Source organism: Castor canadensis, chromosome 1 (genome assembly GCF_047511655.1).
Source record: "Castor canadensis chromosome 1, mCasCan1.hap1v2, whole genome shotgun sequence".
NCBI lineage: Eukaryota > Metazoa > Chordata > Mammalia > Rodentia > Castoridae > Castor > Castor canadensis.
This window is the reverse complement of record NC_133386.1, coordinates 74,282,862-74,305,869: the sequence shown is the minus strand read 5'-3', so window position 1 is coordinate 74,305,869 and position 23,008 is coordinate 74,282,862. Positions and strand designations below refer to the sequence as shown.

The following is a 23,008-nucleotide window of genomic DNA, read 5'->3' as shown; positions in this document are numbered from 1 at the left end:
TTATTACTACGGAATGTCCTTCTTTATCTTGTTTGATCAATGTAGGTTTGAAGTCTACTTTGTCAGAGATAAGTATTGCTACTCCTGCCTGTTTTCGGGGGCCATTGTCTTGGTAAATCTTCTTCCAGCCTTTCATCCTAAGCCTATGTTTATTTCTGTTGGTGAGATGGGTCTCCTGTAAGCAACAAATTGTTGGATTCTCCTTTTTAATCCATTTCGTCAGGCGGTGCCTTTTGAAGGGTGAATTAAGTCCGTTAACATTAAGCATTAGTACTGATAGGTATGTGGTGATTCCTGTCATTTAGTTGTCTTAGTTGTCTGAAGGTTTGATTGTGTGTACCTAAGTTGAGGTTACTCTCTACTTTCTTGCTTTTTCTTTTCCTGTGGTTTGGTGCTGCCTGTCTTTTCATGGTTAAGTTGGGTTTCACTTTCTGTGTGCAGAATCCCTTGAAGAATCTTTTGTAGTGGTGGCTTTGTGGTCACATACTGTTTTAGTTTCTGGTTATCATGGAAGACTTTTATTGCTCCATCTATTTGGAATGATAGTTTTGCTGGGTAGAGTATCCTGAGGTTGAAGTTATTTTCATTCAATGCCCGGAAGATCTCACCCCACGCTCTTCTTGCTTTTAATGTTTCTGTTGAGAAGTCTGCTGTGATTTTGATGGGTTTACCTTTGTATGTTGTTTGTTTTTTTTCTCTTACAGCCTTCAATATTCTTTCTCTTGTCTCTGTATTTCGTGTTTTAATGATAATATTCTGTGGGGTAGATGTATTTTGGTCTGGTCTGTTTGGTGTTCTGGAGGCCTCTTGCATCTGTATGGGAATAGATTTCTGTAGATTTGGGAAATTTTCTGTTATTTTTTGAATATATTACACATTCCTTTTGGTTGCACCTCTTCTCCTTCTTCAATGCCCATGATTCTCAGGTTTGGTCTTTTGATGGAGTCAGTGAGTTCTTGCATTTTCTTTTCACAGTTCTTGAGTTGTTTAACAGTTTTTTGGTTTTTCCTTTAATTACCATTTCATCTTCGAGTTCTGAGATTCTGTCTTCTGTTTGTTCTATTCTGATGGATTGGCCTTCCATTTTGTTTTGCAATTTTGTTTCGTTCTTTTTTCTGAGGTTTTCCATATCCTGAGTCCTTTCCTCTTTAATGTTGTCTATTTTCGTCCTGAGTTCAGTTATCTCTTTATTAATTGTGTTATTTGTTTCACTTTGGTGTTTATATAGTGCTTGTATAGTTTATTTCTTCTTGTGCATTTTCAAATTCTCTATTTTTGTTGTCTTGGAATTTCTTGAGTGTCTCCTGTACATTTTGGTTGACCAAATCCAGTATCATCTCTATAAAATTGTCATTGATTACCTGTAGTATTTTTCTTTTAGATTATTCTTGTAGGGTTCATTGGGTGTTTGGCATAGTTTCTTTATTTTGTTGAAGTGTGGATCTGAGTATCTGTTTTCTTCATTTCCCTCTGGTTCCTGTACTAACTTTTTGCTGTGGGGAAGCTGGTTTTCCCTGTTTTTGCTGTGTTCCCATCATTGCCCTTGGTGTTGTTATTGTCCCTGTACTGTGTGGAATTAAGTATTTTCTAGCTTGTAATAATAACAATGGTGATATTTAGAATTGAAGGGTGAGAGGAGAGGGGAAGCAGAGAAGTTAAAGAAAGAGGGAAAAACAAGTGAACAAACAAAAAAAACCAAAACAAACAATCAAACAAAAAGTTTCAAAGATATAAACAGGGAGAGATAGTGTACTATTCAACAGTAAGCTGAACAGGCATTAGAGATACAGAGAGAGGATTGAGAAAAAGAAATAATAAAAATAAGATTAAAAAATAGAAAAAAATAAAAAATAAAAGAATAAAAAAACCTCCAAGTTCAAATGCAATTAAGTTTCAGTCTTAATAATTTTGGTGTTAGTCCCTCAGCCTGCAATCCTGGAGATGGTATCTCAGAAGCAGTTCTGTCGTTGTCTCATCAAAGGGGAAAACAACCAAACCAAACCAAACCAAACAAAAAACACCACAAAGTGTCCCAAGTTTAAATGCAATACAGTTTCAGTAAGTTTTTCAGCATGCAGGTGTAGTTCTGTTGTTGTCTCATCAAAGGTAGGGAGAAAAAAAAAAAGGAGTCTGGAGACAGTTCTGTGAATGGCTATCTGAGGCTGCGGCTCACCTGACCGCTGCTGTCAGCCTGCTGTTGCTGGAAGTGTTATTTAGGCAGATCTCTGGAGTGAGCTTAACACTCACGTAGCCCCACAGGCTTTATTTTGCTCAGAGTTCTCCTGGGGGTGAGACGCTGCTACAAGCTTTCCCCTTTTCCAGCACACTGGGGGAGGTGACTCTGCACCAGCTTTCTCAGGCCTGCGTGTTTATTTACAGTTCACGTGGGAAGTGGGCCTTCCCCCCTTTCTTGTGGAGTTTTCCTCCCAACGCCACATTTACAAGCTTTCCCACTCCTGGTTGCTGGGCGTGTGGTGCTGCTCCTGCCTTCTCCAGCCAGCTTGTTGTGAGGGATTTCCCCTCTCCCTACTTCAGTGCTCAGGGTTCCCTGCCCTGTTTGCTACATGTCTTTTTTGTTGTTACTGCTTATTATTCAGGTTTTTTCTCTTTTTTCCCTGGTGGGGGTCGGTCTGTCCAGGGGGCTATGCTGACCTGGCCCAGGATTGTCTGTGGGAGTACTGTGTGCCGCTTAGCTCACCTTGTGGTCCGTGTCTTTCCAAGCCGTCTGGGTGCTGCCATCTGGCGGTGGCACAGGAGCCCTCCTGGTTTCTCTGTTTAACATGAAGTGGGCTTCAGGTGTGGAGGAGTCAAAGTTTTGCCTCTTCTCAGTGGTTTTTCCTGTAAGGTGTATCTCCAGCGTCGCTCCAAGATTTTACTTTAGGAGGCACGCTTTCTGCTTCCTCCCTCTAGCTGCCATCTTGAATCCTCCAGTGTTTTTTTTGGATTATGGTTTTTAATGCCAGCACTCTTGCTCTTCACTTTGTCCCCTGTTATGTACTACATAGTCACTCCAATGAAATTCTCTTTGCCCTCAAAAAGATGAATTAGATTTTTACCTTTTCTATGAAGGTTTTTCCCGTCAACTATGGAAAAATTGCTTCCTCCTTTGGGCTGTCATTGGATTTTATTCATACTCTTATTATAGAGCTTAAACAGGTGTGTAGTTAGGGATTCATCTATATTTTCTCTGTTAGAGTATGGATTTCTTGAGATTTAAACTAGTTTAGTCATCTATATTCCTGACATATACAGTATCTTGTTAGATAAATAAATGGATTTTAAAAAAGGGAAAAAACTGGAAGCAAGGTATTTATTGGTTGAATATTTTAATAGTCAGTGGTGGTTGATATGGAGTTTAGTAGCAAAGCAGTTATTATGAAAGAAGAGCTAGAAAAGGGGAGAAGCAAGAGGGAGCTTCTTCCTTTTCCTCTTCCTTCTTTCTTTCTTCTGCTTCCTTCCTTTCTCCCTCCCTCCCTTTCTCCTCCCTCCTTTTTCTTCCTCCTCCCTCTCCCACTTTCTCCCCAGACTGGCCTTGAACTTGTAATCTTCCTGCCTTCCGAGTTCTTAAACTACATGCCACAATACCCAGCTCAAAAGAGAAATTATTCTTTGGATAGTGATGAGAAATAGTTAGATAGACTTGGTGTAATTTTTGGAGGACTTTGAATGTGAAAGAAATATTTTGCCTTCCTATAGAAAAACATTATCAAACCATTGCAGATTCTTGAACAGAAAACTGATTGTGTGAGAGAGAGATGCTGAAGTTGGGGAGATGGCTGGGAAACTGTTGCAATAATTGGGACATGCAGTGATGGATGGTGTGAAGGGACAGATGTTACATTTAATTAAGAGAATGTAGCATCTGAAGAAAGAGAAGCATGACCAGGGTTTTTGCCCTGAGAAACGAAGCATAATTAGGAAGATGATCTCACTGGCCAAAAAAAGATAGTATTCAGTACTTGAATATTTGAATTTAAAGAATCACAAGGATTATAAATAGTGATAGGAATTTGGGCTAGACATCCCCACAGGAATGGGGGCACAATGAGGGGAAGAGAAGGCTTATATAGAATGAAGAACAGGTAAGAGAGGAGAAAAAGACTAATAGGAATTTCTGTGCTCATCCACAAAAAGTTATCTCTATTGGTTACTGGCTGTGTTACTTAATATTTCTCTGCTGCAGCTTTTTTCAATATAAAAATGAAGGTAACAATAGTATCCAACTCATTAGGTTGTCGTTAGGGTTATCAAATAAGTTAACACGTGATACACTTATATTAGATAAGGGCTTTATCAACATTAGCCAAGGAAGGAGAGAATTTCCAATGTTTCATTTCTTTTGCACTCCATCTCCATTTTCTCCTACTTTTTATTTTCTCAAATAGTGCCTAGAATAACAATGACTTTTAATAAATGAGAATGAATAAGAGAATGAATACTTAGAAAAGTTGACAGGGTAGACAACTGCTGAGTTTTCTTTTAATAGAGTTGGCTTGATAGACATGATCACAACCAATTAAGCAGAAAATGGTAGAAGTATGTACAGATTACATATCAGCTACTGTTGGGCAGGAAAAGGAAAGTGAGATTTTGATAACTGAAAAAAGGAAGCAGAGGCAAAGGAGCATTCAGGTCAGATGAAAAATGCTTGGATACTAAGGATTAGTATCTATGCTTAACTCTCGTATTCCAGAAACTGAATGTGACAGTATCTCCCTGCATCTTTTTATTTTCTCAATTATAAAATGAAACATTTCTTTTGCTTTTTAAAAAATAATATTATACTATAAGAAAGAATTATTATACAATAACAATAACCTAACAAATTGGTTTTAGATACTTTTCTTAATAGCAGAATGAGAGTAATATGTTAAAAGTGTTATAGAAACAGTTATACTTAGGTTCCTGCATTTGTGTTTATATTCTTTATGGGTAATTGTTTGCTTTAAATATTATCATATTTAATAATCTTTTAAATACTTCCCATATTTGAGTTGAATAATAACTCTTAAACTTTAAGGTATTTATTTCTTTTATAGCCCTTTTTTAGGTGCAATATCTTATTTATTTATTTTTAAATTTTTATGCATTTATTCACACGTGCATACATTGTTTGGGCCATTTCTCCCCTGTACCCACCACCTCTTCCTTCTCCTCCCCACCCCCTTGCTTCCAGGCAGAATCTGTTCTGCTCTTATCTCTAATTTTGTTGAAGAGAAAACATAAGCAATAATAAGAAAGACAAAGCATTTTTGCTAGGTGAGATAAGAATAGGTATACAGAGAGATTCCTAGCATTGCTTACATGTACAAATGTGTTACATCCCAAGTTGATTCATCTCTAACTGACCTTTACACTACTTTCTGATCCCCTTCTCATATTGACTTCTGTCGCTTTAAGGTTTCTATATTAGATCCTCTGTAGTGGGGACATCAAATACTTTCATGTTTTCGGTTTCTTACCTATCCCCATACCTCCCGTGTGTGCTCTCCCCTTATCATGCGACCCAAGTCCAACCATATTGTACAGCCCTTTTCTTAAGTTCACACTTTTCTTAGCAATGAATATTCTTCTTAGCTTGTCCTATGAACTTAACTGAGAGTGACGGGAAATAAAGGATAAAAGACAGAAGATAAACATGCAGAAAGCTGGGATCATGTGGGCTGGGTGCTCGGATGGAGACACACAACAGCAGTGTTTACTTCTTTTCTATTCCTTTACTTCTTTTTGAGTTCTTGTACAAAATCTAAAAACTGCATCAGCATAACTCTTAAAGTCTCAGTCCTTAGACTCACACTGTCCCACGTTCCCTCTAATCTCTAGCATAACTTTTTTAAAGTCATGATCCTTAGACTTGCACTGTCCCATGCTTTCTTTAATCTCTCTTAAAGTCTTGTTCCTTAGACTTGCACTGTCCCATGCTTTCTTTAGCTGAGCTTTTTTAAAGCGTATATATAGAGTTCTCACTTTTTCTTTTGTGTGTTCTTCAGTTGTGCACCCTCTGATACCTCAGGGCCTTTATACGTGAAGTTGTCTTTGTCTGAGCTTTCTACCTCTCATTTTGCTATTTTGCACCTCCAAACAATGTCTCAATCCCCATGAATTTTCTTCATCACCATTCCCCTCCTACCATCTCTTTCCAGAGACAAAAGATGCAGAAAGCTGGGGTCAGGTGTTGGATGGAGACACACAACAGCCGTCAGCAGCATCAGCAGCCTCATCCACCTCCAGCGAGTTTATTATATACAGTGGTAAACAAGGAGGTGGAGCAACAGTTCTAGGGTGGGGCATGACACTGCAATTATTGGTAACAGGAGGAACCGGCAATTGCTACTTTCTGAACATAAACATCTTAGGGAAAGCAGCCATGCTGCATTTTGCCCTCATCCCTTTCTGTGGCTGGGGCTGTGCCAGCTCAGCCTGCAGATTATTGGGCATAGCTGTGCTTATGTTAAATTCTCATAGGCTTCTCATAATCTGCTCCACATAGATTACAGTGCTGGTCTTCCTTTTATACAAGTCATTGAGAACTAGGATAGCTCTCATGCCTGAGCAGAGACAGAAGCAAGCATGGCATCAAAGCAAATACTGAAGTTTGCTGGTAACTTTCAGGAATATCATTAGTGTGTCAATTTGTAATGGCAGTAGCTACTTGAAGTGCTTTAAACTCATAAGGCAAGTGGACTTTGTGCTTCACATGTTGAAGAATACTACTTCCTACACTAGCCAGGAATATAAAGAAAGCTAGGCCGACTTAAAAGACAGACATTAAAACATTATTTTTTAAGATAATTCAGAATGAGAAAGTTAAGAAAAAGTTCAGACTAAGACTGATTGAGCCAGGATAACAAACAAATAAAGCCAGCCGCAAAATTAACAGGAACTATTTCTGCCAAGTTTATGGTGAAGGTGTAAAATGTAGTAACAGCTCTCTTTGAATGTTTACTTTCTGACTCACTGAAAAGCCTGAAATTGTACACTATAAGGAAACTTTCTGCTTGAAATGGTATCAGTGAGAATGAAACCCTGGACTTGGAGGATCTAAGTCACTTTGATACAGAGGGGCAGCCTCAACATCCAACCTAGCCATAAAGACTTTGTTTAAGGAGCCCCTGAATTCAACATTCCACATCTATAATAACCCTGTTGTTCCCAAGAAACGGGGTCCTGTGGCTTTTCTTTATTCCAGATACGATGTTGACTTCTTTACATATATCCCACCTTTGAGTCTATCAAAACCCTTGTTTTAACTTTTACCTGAGCCTATCCTTCCATAAAATTCTACAAATGTGTCCTTCCCTTTGTTTTCTGAGACATCCTGTGGTTCCTCTGGTGTTCATTTTTCCTCATTAAAATTTGTCAATAAACTTGACTTTGTCAGACTGTAGTTTGACAGGTTTGCCCCTGGTGGTCTTGGGCTAAGTCGATTAGGACAGGGCTATCAAAACTTAGTCAAGATTCATGTAAATGGAGTAAAATGTCTTCTTGGGCACTGAAAATTTATAAGAAAGGCAGGATTCAACAGAATGATATATAAACTGGAAATGTCACAAAATGGCCTAACAGCATTTTACCTACTTCCCTAATTGTGTTTTCTTTTTCTTCTTCTATTTTTTCGTGGTACTAGGGGTTGAACACAGGGCTACACACTTGCTAGGCAGTGCTCTACCACTTGAGCCACCCTGCCAGCCCTTTTTTGTGTTTGTTATTTTTGAGATAGTATCTCTTAAACTATTTGCCCTGGTTGGCTTGGAACCACAATCCTCCTGATCTTTACCTCTCGAGTAGCTGAGATTAACAGGTGTGAGCCACTGGTGCCTGGCTACTACTAATACTGTTCTTCACCACCATCTTTCCTTCAAGTGTAGTCAGTTCCACAACCTAGGACAAGGAAATATCAGGATTACTTTGGAACCTCTTCTTGTTGCCAGAAATAAAAATTCTTCAAAAAGATGCAGACTTTAAAAAGGGTCAGGCTAGCTGGGCACTGGTGGTTTATGCTTGTAATCATAACTACACAGGGGGCAGAGTTCAGGAGGTTGGAGGCCCGCCAAGGCAAATACTTGCTGAGACTTATCTTGAAAATACCCAACACAAAAAAGGGCTGGTGGAGTGGCTCAAGTTGTAGAGTGCCTGCCTAGCAACCTGAGTTGAAACCCCAGTACTGCCAAAAAAAAGAAGTAAAAAATAAAAAGGGTCAAGCTTACAAGGGCCATAATGAGACAATTTGAGCATCATAAGGAGAATAATTATAGATTATTGAAGTAAGTTGAGATTGTGATAATATTTCAGAATGGGAAGAGATGAACTGTGCAATACAGTAGCTGTAAAATGAAAAGACTATTATAGAATATTTTAATCTTTAAAATTAATTTCAGGGACATACATGAGCTTTCTATTTAACTGTACATACAAACGTACAAAGAAAGGAACTGAATAGTTCCACAAGTGTGAACCGTACCTACTGCAGGAAGAGGGAAGGTCTTAACGGTGTTCAAAAATGAGATAAATGTCCTACTCCATAAACTCAACTTTAGGACCGGGGTTGTAGTTTAGTTCTGGGCTTTCTTGCCTAGTATGCTTGAGGCCTGGGTTTGAGTCCTGGGGTGGGGATGGGGAAGTTTTCTTGGCGCACCTACTATTAATGTGATGCTAATAAGAAATGCACAGTTTTCCAATAATGTTGACAGATGATATACATCTATATGTACATCTTAGGATAACACAACACCACAACAGTACATGTCATTCATCCCTCAACTCTCAGTTTTGTAAGAAACATCATACTACAGAAGGTGGAGACTCCTGGTTGTCTCAAAACCTTCTATCCCTGTCTCTGTAAGGGCCGATGTATTTTATAGTATTCTAAACCAATACACATATCTTAAGCATCACTCATTTTACCAAGGAATTATTTCCAGTATCGCTTATGCTAATTAAAATCCTCTAGTGAAAGTTCACACTGTAGTGGTTGAAGTGCCTGTTAATACATCCAATATTTCCGAGGCCCTTCTGTTGTCCTACACATTCCATATCTGCCTAGAGAGATAAAATAAATAAACTGGCAAACACAAGACTTAGGAGCAACATGTAGTATAAGTTATACTAAACGTACACAAGAGGTGACGCTGGAAGGCAGTGACCAGGGTGGGAGTTACAGGACTTCCGAGTTTGTGACTTTCGAGTTCTCTAACAGCTTGGACACGAATGAATCATCAAGAGCAGCGTCAATCCTTACTTGCCTCCTCATCACCTCGTAGGACTACAGTTCCCACAAGGCAGCTCTCCTCTCCCTTGACTCCGCTCCTGGGCCGTCTGGGAATTCTGGTTTACAGAATCACGTCTTGGACCAAGTTTCACGCACTCGTCACCAAGGACTCGGTCATAAAGGCCTCCGCTACCTCCAGATTCTTTTCTCTTCGGGAGCATCTCGGATGCCCGCGCCTGGTTTTAGTATCTGGCCGGATGCGGGCGGGCGGGCCGCCGGACGGGGCACTCTAGGTCGAGCGTTGCCGTCTCTATGACCGCGGGGGGGCGGTGCCCCGCGTTTGGCTCGGGGAGCGCGGGGGTAGCGCGCGTCAGTTCCGCGCGGGGCTGTCGGAGCGCCATGGCTGCCCCGAGAGGTGAGTCCGGGGCCTCGGGGAGTGGGGGATGCCCGAGGAGCGGCGGCGGGAGAGCATCTGCGCTAGTCCACCCCTGTCGGGCGGCGGAGGACCTCGGCGTTCGCGCGTCCCGGGGCCGGAGGAGGCGTTGGGTGTGCGGAGTTGTGTCTAGCGGCTCCCCGGGGACCTGCAGCGCGGGCAGCGCGCTTCCAGTTGCGGCGCCCACCCTGCGGCGGACTGCGCGCGGGGCGGCTCGCGGCCGCACACCGCGCTGTCCACGAGCTGGTGGCGGGTGGGAAGGGAAGCCCGGTAGGCCTGGGCTGCAGTGTCATCCGTGCCGCCTGCCTACGCGGATGTTCAAGGCATGCCCGGGGGACAGAGCCCGCCGAACTGTCCTGGGCATCACTGACACCGTAACGTGGTGGAGAAAGCAGGGTTAGGCGCTCCTCCTAAGGAGAACGCTGCGTGTGGTTATAGGGAACGTGGGGTGAAAAGTGCCACCAAAGGGTGGCACATTCGGGCCATATTGTTTGGTGGGTGATTGGCATTTAAACAGGGCGAGTCTCGTTAACTCCGCTGTACTTGGGTTTTCCTAGCGGTTAATGTCAATTGGGCCCAGAGCTAAATTTTTGTATTGTAGAACAGTAGCTAGGAGAGGCTGGAGACACCAATTCTTTGTCCACCCTTTCTCCATAGAGCTTCACCTCTAAAGAAATGTTGAACAAAATTTTAAGGACTATCCTTTTCCATGAACGCCAAATTATATTTCTTTTTGAGGAGTTTGCAATTTATCATAAGGCCCTGCCTATGGGCGTTGTCTGTAATTACATATACTTCTCTTATGCATTAACCCTTTGCAAGTAAGTCCAACCTTAGTCTTTGAGCAACACAGGGGGTAACAAAAAGATTTGGCTTGGTAGCTAACAGACTGGGGATTGCAAGATGAATGATGAGCAAACATTTAAAAATTAGGAAATCAAATCATTACCTGAAACATTGTAACAGCTTGCAGATTTAGCCTTATTGCCAGTACGTATTTGTTGTAGATTGGTTGTTAAAAGCCTGATAATGCCTGTCTGTAAAAATGTATAATATTAACACACTTATAGTTTCCATTGCTTCTTGATATCCACAAAAGATTTACCTGGTATTTCCTGAATATCCAAGTTTTCAGGTATAAAGTAGAATTGGAAAAAAATGATTGCTTCAGGCTTTAAGTATCTCACATTTCCCACACAGAATCAACTTGTGTGTGGAAGTTAATAGGAACTTTGTGAGAGGTGGAGAACAGCAGGGTTAAGATGTGGCTGGCCAGTTAAATTCTGGGCTGGGTTTAGTTACTTTACTGGCTTTGGACATGGCAATTGTTTTATTATATTACCTGAAGAGTTGAAATTAATAATTGAAGTTTTGCGCTGGAAAATTTGTGAACAACAAAAATTTTGATGAAATGGTAAACTGAAATGTCAATGAAAAGCATAGTTAAAAACATTTTTAAAAAGTTGATGTATGCTTTTAAAATGTTATATACTAAAGTCCTACAGGTTTTGCAAATTAATAAATTTATTACTTTTCTACTTAGTAGTTATTTTCAAGAATATATTTCTATATATAATATATTTCTATACAAATAGGTATTTTTTTCAAAGTTGATAACAAAGTAACATAGGTCAGAATATGTAAGTTTAAATGTTAGGGTTAGTGTTTAAATATTTGTTATGTTGTTTGTAGAATCAGGAACCTATACAATAGCTAAAATAAAGTAAATTTGAATTTGCAGTCCTAACTTCTGTCATTTATGAAAGTATTGATAATCTTGGACATGGTTGTATAAACTTTCTGTAAAGGGCTGATGGTCTGTGTCCTAGCTGCTTAGCTCTGCAGTTGTAGGGCAGTGTAGCCAAAATAATTTGGAAGCAAATGAGTGTGGCCTTGGTTCAATAAAACTTCATTTATGGACACCGAAACTTGAATTTCATGTAACTTCCATGTGACATAAAGTATTTTGAAAAATTTCAACCATTTAACAATGTAAAACCATATAAATCTAAGGGACAGTGTGGGAAATGCTTTGTCCCGTACAGGTTAATTAAAGGTTATTGCTGCTTAGTTTTGAAGCCATGCATTTTCCCCTGTGTAGGAAAGTTTTAGAACAATGGAAGTATTGTAGGGCTTGTGGTTTTACCAGAGGTGGTGGACTGGCTCTGGCAGCCTAGTGATGGCTGCTGCTCAGGTACACTTGCAGACAGTTTTTAAATTGAGTGCCTGTGTTTCCTGTATTTCAAGTTTTATAGAGCTTTGTTCTTAATATTTTTTTGTGTTGACCTCTTTTTCGTATAATGCAAGAGACTAGATATAATTTGATTTTTATAAAGTTCCGTATTAAGCCCCATCTTTTTTTCCCTGTTATTGGCGGTACTGGAGTTTGAACTCAGGGCCTCATGCTTGCTACACAGGTGCTTTCCAACTTGAGCCACTCCACCAGCCAGCTTTTGTGTTGGTTTTTTGTGAGATATGGTCTCATGAACTGTTTGCCTGGGCTGGCTTCCAATCTGCAATCCTACTGATCTCTGCCTCTTGAGTAGCTAGGGTTACAGGTGTGAGCCACCTGCACCTGGCTTAATCCCCAAGTTTATCACTCATTTATTCCTTTTTTTTTTTCTGCTCTCTTTAAATTTAGAATATACATTGCAATTGTTTTCATGCTTTTCTTTCACAAGTTTGTAATCATAAAGATAATTAAAATACATAATTTGTAACATCTTAGTGTGCCACATAATCTTGCAGTTGGGTCACTGAACAAAATCTTTGCCTAAGTGGTACTGATATTTAAAGACAGCTGAACTTTGTTTTATTTTTGTGTTTATGTAATTAGAAAGTATTGTTTTGAAGAAGAATTTTAAATGTTACGTGTTTTAAAAATATTTTATTATGGAAATTAGAAAGCATTTTAGGCTATAACTAGTTGATGAGTTTTATATACATACCTATTAAATAATATTTTTGTTGCACATATTTTCCAGAAAATGTCAGCTTACTCTTCAAGTTATATTGCTTGGCAGTGATGACCCTGGTGGCTGCAGCTTATACCATAGCTTTAAGATACACAAGGACAACAGACACAGAACTCTACTTTTCAACCACAGCTGTGTGTATCACAGAAGTTATAAAGTTATTGTTAAGTGTTGGACTTTTAGCTAAGTAAGTAAAAATACTTTTAGTGAGTTAAATTATCTTCATTAGAAAATTCAAGCTACACTGTTAAGTGTTTGATTGTTCTAGAGAAGTGTTTCTCAACCTGGGGTGATTTTTCCATCCAGGAGATATTTTTAATTGTTTGAACTTTGGGGGGGGGATGTTGGTGGCATCTAGCTGTGAAGAGGCCAGGAATGCTGCTGAACATCCTACAATACTCAGGACATCCCTCTATAGCAAAGAGTTGTCCAGCTCAAATGTCAGTAATGCAGAGACTGGCAAACTGAGGCCCATGAGCCAAATGCAGTTTGCTGCCTGTTTTTGTTGCAACAGAGATTGTATGGCTCACAAAGCCTAAAATACTTACTTTTTGACACTTAGAGGAAAAAATTTGTTGACCTCTGCTTTAGAGGATTATAATGATAATGATACACATTTGAGTATTTCCTGGGTTAAGTGCTAGGTACTGTGCTAAGTGCTTTCCATGAATTTCCTCATTTCATCTCTATACATTTTTTGTAATAATTTTGTAATAATTTTATAAAATTATTTTATAATTTCCCGTTTTATCAATATAGCATGTGAGATCCTCAAGAGTAATATCTAGCTATGTGAGGCTTTGAATCAGTAATATTTAGCTAAAGATGCAGTGAAAGACAGAGTTAAGAATAGAGGCTTTGGAGTAAGACAGACCTAATTTTAATCCTGGACTCACTGTGTTTTGGGTTCACATACATTTCTTAACCTCTCTAGACTTTAGTTTCTTCCATGTTTTATTGGAGAAAATAATACAGGGTGGTGAGAATTAAATACAATCTTGTTAGTAAATGACTTGGGGGAAAGACTGATGAGATAGGGACCTATTGGAGTCAGTACAGCAAGTGAGAATTCATATAGGCTTCATTGTGTGTGTTGGTGAAAGTGGGGGAGGCGTAAGGAACAGCAAATGTAGCCTTTAAGGCAAAAGTAAACAAATTACATTTAAACATTTCCAAACTCATTTAACAAATACTGAGTAGTTTCTATGTGACAGTTTCTGTATTGCATTCTGGGGATGTAGTTAGGAATGAAATAGTCTCTGCCTTCTTGGAACATAGATTTAGTGGAAGAGTTACTAAATAAATTGGTAGAATCTTAAGGCTTAGTTTCCTTTAAGAAAAAATAGGGTTCCCCAAGTTCAAAAGGGACAAAAAAAATTATAACTATCACAGCATGATATTAGCTATTTTGCCTTTTTGTTTTTGTTTTGTTTGTTTGCAACAGAGTCTCACTGTGCAGCCTAGGCTGGGCTTGGACTTGTTATAATCAGGATCTTCCTGCCTCAGACTCCCAAGTGCTGGGATTACAAGTGTGTACTACCATGCCCAGCAGGTGTTTTACACTGTAAGATCAACTCAAGGTCTAGTTTCTTTTGTAACCATTAAGAATTTTTCAAAATCAATATGCAAAGAATAATAAAGAAGACTTTGGTTGTATTTAGTAGTCAGGGTAGGTTTCTGCTAACCCACTTTATCTTTTATTTTTATGTTTTTCCTGGTTGCATTGCTTGGCATATAGAATTTACTGTTCTTCAGCTGTTCAATGTTAATGGGTATAGTCACTTGTGTTTTTGGAAATTTCTTTGGAAATTATGTAAAAATAAAAACAAAAACTTCAAAAAATTCACCATGTCAGTCAAATAATGGTACTGAAATACCAGTAGTGAGGAAAACCCAAATACTATACTTCATCATCATCACAATCAATAGTTCTGTGTCTGTCACCAGGAGAATATTGAGGTTAGGATCTTGCATACACAGAAGGAGGATAGTCAGAAAAAGGCAAAGAATCATGACATACAGGGTTTTGATGGTTGGCATTTTCCATTAGGTAACTAATAAAATTTTGTTTGTGGAGAGGAATCATTTAAAACTCAAGGACTTTCTTAGTAGAAAAAGCACTAGGAAAAAATTAGAAAGCATGAAAGAAGTGAGATGAATTTGGGACTACTGAATTTTAAAGTAAACACTTTTAGGGAAAACTGTTAGAAAAAAATTGTCATGTGTTTAATGTAATCACATTGGTAAAAACTGAGTACTTGATGTTCATGTAAGAAAAACATTTTATTTCTAGGAACAAAGGGACTTTTTTTTTGGTGGGACTGGAGTTTGAATTCAGGGCTTTGTGCCTGCAAAGCTCAAGCAGTAGCTTGAGCCACACCTCCAGTGCGTTTTTGCCCTAGTTACTTTTGGAGATGGAGTTTTGGAAACTATTTGCCCAGGCTGACCTCAAACCACATCCTTCCCGATCTCAGGCCTAAGCCAGCAGCACTCGGCCAAGAGGACTTACTTTTAAGAGAGTATCTCTGAAAGTGTTAACGGGAAAAGTGAAAGACAAAGCCACAGACTGGTAGCTACAAAATGAGGACACTGTGATTGCCTCTTCATATCAATTGTGTGACTAGACAATTGATACAAAGCTAAAGCACAGCTCTCAGTTTGGGAAAGCTAGCCAACTTTCAGCAAAGCTGAAAGTTGATGCTAGATTTTGAAAGGACAACTAATAGTAATTCACTTAAGGCAGTTGGAACATGAAAAAGATAAATAGAACATATAGCAAGACTATGATTAGGCCACAAAGAATGAATTGGACAGAGAAGAGTTGCTGCCTAGAACTTACAGAGTTAGTGGTATGAAGTCTGCAAAAAAGTAAAAGATTTTCCAGATACTCTCAATGCTGGCATTTCTTTGTATACATGTTCACACTGATAATTTAAAACGTACGTGGGTAAGAGGCTAGCAGGATGGATGCCAATGCTTTGCTCTGATGGATAAATATCACAGTATCTTCTAAATATCAGAAAATATTTGTTATTCAAAAATTGTATGAGCTGATTTGTTTTACATAAGGGAAACCAAAACTGATTGTATTTAAAATTTATTTTTGAAATTCTTTACAGACAATTCTTTATATAATGTTTAAATAATTTTCTAGAGCTAAAAAAAGAAATTAGATTTCTTTCTTTGTGTTCCAAGTAGAAGCAATACTGTATCATCTGAGAGAAAGGATGACAACTTCAAGATATTATGGGGGAATATGGAAGAATTGTATTAGAAACAACTAGCTACTATTTAAAAGGAAAAAAAAACCTTTTAAATGAAATAAAAGCTTATTTCCTTACACCAAATCTTCCCTCTAAGATAGAGGGCCATAACTTTATATAGTTGATCCAAGTATTATCATAGAACTTCAGCTTTATCTGAACTGTGCCAAAGCTTAACCTCATTATAGACTGATCAGTTTGGCTTTCTGTATATTTAGTCTTTTATAGTAGTACTCTTTGCTTTGTAATATGTTTAGTTTTGGCTAAACATGTAGGGATGGAGGACAAAGACTCTTTGAAGTGATACTAGAAATTCCTCAGTGTTTTATAATTAAATTTCACTTACAGAAAAACATACTACTGTCACATCCAAATATCTGTGTTTCAGTCCTTCAAGATATTTTAAGCATATAGTCCATGCTAAGGCTGTTTCAAGATATGATTAAGATGCAATAGACCAGCAAAAATGCTATGTTTTTCTTTTTCTCTTTTATGTTTTTTCTTCAACAAAATCAGAGAACAAGAGGGTGGAACAGGTTCTGCCCAGAAGCAGTGGGGAGGTGTGGAGGGGGGTGGAAGGGGAAGTAGTCCAAATAACGTATACACATGTAAGTAAATGTAAAACCAGTCAAATAAAGTTTAAAAAAAAGATTCAGTGGGATAGTCAGTTTCAGTTATTCATTTACTTAGCAGATATTTATCAAGCCCTAATTATGAGTTCAACACTGTTCCAAATACAAGAAATATAGTTGCAAACTAAAAAGGCATAGTTCTGCCACCATGGAACTTATAGTCTGTTGTAGAATGAACTAATACAATAAATAAATAATAAATTGTTGCTCTATGAAAGAAAAGTAGGGGTGCTGTAAACAAGTATAGTAGAGAGCCTCATTTGGATTGGAGGATTTCCTGTCTGAGGCAGTTGCATTTAAACCTAGACCTGAAGACTGGGTAGAAGTTAAGTGAGAAAAAATTAGAGGGGGCAAAGAGCACATTGAAATCCTGAAGTAGAAAATCTCTTGATTTTTAAACAACGTATTACTGTGTGCTGAGTGTTGTGAGAGGGAAGTGGTGCTGAGATGAAGCAGGAAAGGTCACCAGGGTGTCAAGGAAAATCTTATGGGTCTGTTAAAGATTTTGGATGTGATCTCAAATACATTAGGATATCATTAAAGGGTTTAAATCAGGGGCTAATAAGACAACCCAATTTGCTTTAAAGAATTACTCTGACCTATTAAGGAGGATGGATCAGAAAAGTTGGAAGTGCAGTAAAGTGTAAGAGTTGTAAATAGGGAAACTTACTAGAGTAGAGGTAGGTGATACTGGTCTGGGAAATGAGAATTAATGGATTTGAGTTATGCTCTGGAGGTGTAATCTGTAGGACTTAGTGATGGGTTTGGATATAGTCAGTTCTCAATATTCAGAGGAGTTATGTTCTATAAAGTCATTACCAGTACTCAATAATGAATATCAAACTATTTCTTTTAGAGGAAATACAGGGAAATGTAGGTCTTTTGAGCCTTTGGCCACCATTTTGTCACCTGATCAATACATAACCTTATATATGTTTCAGTTTAAAGATACTTTATTTAATGGTATAGTTTGGATCATCAATGTTCCCTTAAGGGCCCTTGGGTTAAAGATGTGGTCCTCAGCTTGGCACTATTGGGAAATGGTGGAACGTTTAAGAGGTGGGCCCAGTGGAAGGCTTCAGGTCATTGGAGACATGCCTTTGAAGGGAACTGTGGGACCCTGGTCCCCGCCTCTTTGTTTCTTTTGCTTCCTGGCCATGAGGTGAATGGTTTTGCTTTGCTGTGTGCTCTCAGCATAATGTGCTACCTACCCCAAAGCAATGGACCCAACCAATCATGGAATCAAACTTCCAAACCTTATGAGATAAAATAAACCCTCTTTCTTTATATCTCAGATATTTTGTTACAGTAGTGGAACGCTAACATTTAATATATGTCAACAATTAAATGTGTTGAATTCATGGCCAACAGCACTCTAATTCATGCCTGAATGAAGCTTATCTATCACATGTATCTTCTCCGTAACGTTACAGCACGGACGTCTTAGAGTAGAACAGTAGGTAGCAGTTTGGCACTACACTTGGGGATCCTTTTAAATAGCAAAATCACCCATCAAAAGCACAAAAATGTGAAAGTGGATTACACTATATAGATGGCACTTGTTGCAGTGTGAGAGCTAAAACGAGAGCCTGTTCAACCTCACCTAGGGTGTGCTTGTTGGGTAGCCCAGCTTTCTTACAGCCTTGTGCCTGTCGCAGTGACTGTAAAAGTGCTGCGAGTATAGATTATGAGATTACAAATAAATTTTAGAGTAGGAAAATTCACACGAATAATCAATGAATAAGAGAATCAACTATAGTAAGTGAAAGGTATCAAAAATCATATCTGTGTTTCTTAGTATAAGCAACTGGATAGAGTAATTTTTTTTCTGAGACAGGAAGAAAAATAGATTTTGGGGAAAGAAGATACAATTTAATTTTGAACAGGTATAATGTAAAGTTTTTAAAGCTATTGAGACATTCAGCTAGGCATGGAGAACAGGGAGTGGATTAAACAGGTTTGGAACTCAGAAGAGAGAAATCTGGATTAGAGAAATAAATTTGAAAGTGATCACATATTTGATATGGGATTAGAAGAAACTGTTAAAATGATTTTGTAAAAGTATTCATGTTTGCAATGTCATTTGATTCTATAACGATTACTCTTTTTCTGAACAAGATAACCAGAAACCCCAGAACTAATACAAAGAGGAACACATAATAGGTGTCTCTTTAGACAAATGGAAGTCAGCTTGTTTAAGAAATCACAAAAGAGCCCAGGTGTGGTAGAATGCATTTATAATCCCAGCTACTTGGAAGGCAGATATTGGATCACTGTTAAAAGCCATGCAGTCCAAGGCTGGCCTCTGCAAAAAATGCAAGACCTTATCTGAAAACTAACTAAAGTGAAAAAGAGCTTGGAGGATTGCTTAAGTGGTAGAGGCCTGCCTAACAAATATAAGGCCCTGAGTTCAATGCCTAGTACTGACGGCTGCCCCCCCAAAAAAATAATTAGAAGAAAGCCAAGACTAATCCCAGCACTCAGGAGGCTGAGGCAAGAAGATCATGAGTTTGAGGTCACCCTTAGCTACATAGTGAGACCCTGTCTCAAAAAAAAAAAAAAATCACAAAAGAGTTAGTCTGGTCTGAGGCAGTGCCCTTGAGCTTTATGGAGAGTTAAATGAAGAGGCTAGGGTAAATTTAACTTCAACCAAGCATATGAACTAGGTAAATTAGAATCTTTGGGTATCAGAAGCAATTGTAACTTGAAGGGTAATGCCAGGTGGGTTTTTGAAGATGCACAGTATAGTAAGACTCAGTTTTTATGTGAGAATGTTGATAATTTTGTGTGGAATGGAATATTATTTCTGAGTAACAAATTGACCTATCCAAATGGATCAGTGAGATTCTAGACCCAGCATATTAGCTTGCTGTGGTATAACGAAACATCTGAGATATGTTTATTTTGGCTCACAGTTTTGGCGGTTCTAGTCCATGATCAGTTAGTCCTGTTGTTTTGGACATGTGGTGAGGCAGTACATCATGGTAGGAATGCATGCTCCTCTCATGACCAGGAAGCAAAGAGAGCCAGAAGGGGGCTGGAGTCCCTCAGTTCTTTTCACGGGCATGCCTCCAATGACCTATAGACCTACTACTTGGCCCTATCTCTTAAAGGTTCCACTACCAACAGCACCAAGCTGGAGACCAAGCCTGTAACACATGGGCCTTTGGATCACATTCAACACCCAAACTATAGCACCCATGTTTTGAATCAAAGGCCAGACTCGGGATTTGAAGTGGTAGACAGTTTCTATAATTAGGGAATCCTATTTGGACAGAACCTATAATGGCAATCTGGGTCATCTGGCTGGGAATCTCTTGTGATTCTTTTCCCTTTTATTCCTTCTATAGGGTAGAAGTAGAAGGGTTGCAGACCTTAACATTTGCATTAGTATGGTAACCTCTGTAAGCTATAGCTGTAGAGTATAGCTGGTTTGCTAAAGCACTAGTAAGTAATAGCTTAATTGTAATAACAAATCTTTTCTTTGCCCTAAGTATTTATAGTATTTAAAAGAGAACTAAGTGAAAATTGTAAATGCAATTCACTTGAAAAATTTGGGATATTTAACTTAGAAGAAATATAGATTGATTTTATTGAAGAGTAACAAAGATTTTTGATTTCATTTTTATTTCTTTAGAAGTAAAATCTCATTTCTCCAGGTTGTGGCAAAAGAACAAAAGACAGAGTTGCATTGCTTAGTGTGATCACCAAGAAAACTAGACAATAAATTTTTGAGGAACCATTTAAAATATATTTTTTGCCATAAGCTAAAATTGACCTAGAAAAAACAAAGACAATTTCCCCTTTTTAGGACTACTGTGAAAAATGAATTTTTAAAAACCTCATGGGCAGGTATCTGATTCCTGTTCTTTAGAAAGCATATAACTATACTCTGGAATACCAGAATATTAATTATTGTTAAAATGTGTTATGTAAAAGTGCCAGTCACCTTTAAGATTACAGCAACTAAATTTGCTGTTTTAAGACATTCAGGATTGTTGCAGTTAAGAATGGAGACTGCCAGATGGGGGTGGTATAAAGATGTCAAGGTGTAGCATCTTGGCAAAAAGATAGGGAAATATGCAGGTAAATACAGCTAGTTTTCATTGCTCCATTTTAGCTGTTGCTATTATGTCCTCTCCTCCAATGAGGAATCTTAGTCTGAAGGAGGTTTTAATTTGACAAAGGTACCTAGAAAGTAACTGGCAGTGGTAGGATTAGAAAACGTGTTTCTTGATCTCTAATTTTCAAATTATGACTCTGAGAACAGTGAAATAATTGAGAAGTCATTTGATTAGCCAGGACAAAGATAAGCACGCGCATTGTTACACATTTCAGTGGTTTCCTTTTAATTCTTATTTTTTTGAGACAGGATTTCACTTTGTAGCCCAAATTGGCTTCAAACATACAATCCTCTTAAGTGCTGGGATTACTGGTGTGCACCACTATGCTGGTCATTTTAGTAGAGAAATATTACTTTTTTTTCAAATGTTACCTTCAGATAACATTTTCAAATGTTAACATTTTACTGTGTCTTAATTCAGGCTGCTGTTATTTCTAAATGTTAACATGCTTTCCATATGTCTTCAGGCTCCTACAACAAAATACCATGAACTGGGTGCTTAAGCAATAAACACTTACTTCTCTTACAGTTCTGGTAGCTTGGTAAACCCAAGGTCAAGGTGTGGGCAGTTTAGGTGTTTGGCTTTCCAACAGCTACCCACCCCCCTTTTTTTTTCCTGTGTATATATATGACACAGAAAGAAGGCTCTAATTTCTTACAAGGAACTGGTCCCATCATGACGACGCTACTCTTTTGACCTCTTCTAAACCTAAGGCCCCACCTTTAAATACCATCACATTGGGGAATAGCGCTTTTTAATAAAAATTGGGGAGGAGGAATAAACAAACATTTGGTCCATAATCTATGACATGCAGAAAATAAAACATGTACATTTTATTATATTCTTTGTGTATGTATTGATATGTACATGTATATATATTTTTCTGATCTTGTTGAGAATAAGATTTGGGTAAGATACCCTTCTGATCTAAAATTCTTAAGTGTATATTTCCTAAAAACAAAGACATTATCTTGTGTAATCACAATAAAATCAAAATTGAGATGCCAGTACTGATATTATCTAATTTATAGATCTTAGGTAAATTTTGCCAGTTGTCCCACTAATGTCCTTTCTAACAAAATAATTATTTTCCTGGACCACATTTCACTCCAGGATTATACTGTGTATTTAGCTGTTCACATTTCTAGCTTCCTTTAATCTCATATGGTTCCTCCATCTTTCTTTTTTGTCCTTGACATTGTTGAATAGCATAGGTTGTTTGTTTCCTAGACACTTTTCAAACTACATTTATTGAATGCTTTGTTATGACTAAATTCAGGTTATTATTTATTTTTTGTTAGGGATATCACAGAAATGATGTCTCCTTAGAGTTACATACCAGGATACATGATACCTGTTTGTTCTGTTTCTGTTGATTTAACATTGTTTTCTTGCTAGGAAAAGTTACTAATTTCCTTTTTGTAATTAACTATTTTATGGAGAGATAGTTTGAAACTATAAAATAAAAGGTAAACAACCTTTTTTTTCATCATACCTTTACTTACTAGCTTTATTTTCTACTAATGTTGTCAAATGCTAAGTCCTGAGAGTCCTTCATTCCCTATATACTGCTTAGTTGGGATTCTTCTCTAAAGAGTTTTACCTGCACTCCCACCTCCATGGACCTAGTGGATTATTTTATGGATTAGAATCCATTATCATTATTTTGATGGTCAAACTGTCCCAAATTTGGAAGTGGGTTTTCCTTAAGCTTCCTCCTGTTTCAACTTCTGAATAGTTTTTTTTTTTTTTTTAAAGCATAGCAAGGATTCCTTGTTTTTTTGTTTTCCTTCTCAGAATGGTTGGAAATCAGAATAGGGTATACACACTGCTACAACAGTATTCTTGCTTCTAGACCCTGCTAGAGCCTTTCAGCATACAGAGCTAGGAAATACATGCATGTGGATACATACACACTGATCTATATCTATTTGTGTGTGTATGTATAGTAATTTATATATTGATGCCTACAATTATGGTCCAGTGCCATAGGGTTTTCTAATTTTCCACTTACGTATCTTTGTTCCTTTCTCAAATGATGATGAGTTTGGCTTCTATTGTACTCAAGATATTTACTTACTTGCTCAGTCCTAGAATATATAGTAAGTTTCAGAATTTCTAAATATACCTGTGAAAAAAATTTATTACCTGAAGTTCAGTATTTGTATGTAGTTCTTTTTGCTTTTAGTTTTAGAGCACAGAGTAAAAATCATGTTTTAGAATAGCTGGGTTAGTTCTCTTTTTCCTCTTTAGTATAATTTTGCTATACATTTAAATAATGTCAGGTCTTTTGGGTTTCCATTTGTATTTAACCTCAGGTTCCCCTGTTCTTGTTGATTTTACTTAAAATTTCCCAGAAGTTTTAGAATATGA

At 38.0% G+C, this 23,008-nt stretch overlaps 2 protein-coding genes across 3 annotated transcripts in view; both read left to right on the top strand.

The window, feature by feature from the left end:
* The window catches only part of Cfap206 (cilia and flagella associated protein 206), a 54,767-nt gene extending 47,150 nt beyond the window's left edge, over positions 1-7,617 (top strand). Inside the window, exon 12 of the mRNA XM_074078454.1 lies at positions 6,144-7,617. Coding sequence (XP_073934555.1) covers positions 6,144-6,281 — 138 coding nt within the window. The 3' untranslated portion in view covers positions 6,282-7,617. The remainder of the gene's footprint in view (positions 1-6,143) is intronic.
* Positions 7,618-9,383: 1,766 nt separating this feature from the next.
* The window catches only part of Slc35a1 (solute carrier family 35 member A1), a 29,003-nt gene continuing 15,378 nt past the window's right edge, over positions 9,384-23,008 (top strand). Inside the window, exons 1-2 of one of the 2 annotated variants that reach the window (XM_020163803.2) lie at positions 9,384-9,623; positions 12,626-12,803. In XM_020163803.2, coding sequence (XP_020019392.2) covers positions 9,521-9,623; positions 12,626-12,803 — 281 coding nt within the window. In that variant the 5' untranslated portion in view covers positions 9,384-9,520. The remainder of the gene's footprint in view (positions 9,624-12,625; positions 12,804-23,008) is intronic. The other variant, XM_074078493.1, reaches the window with a different exon arrangement.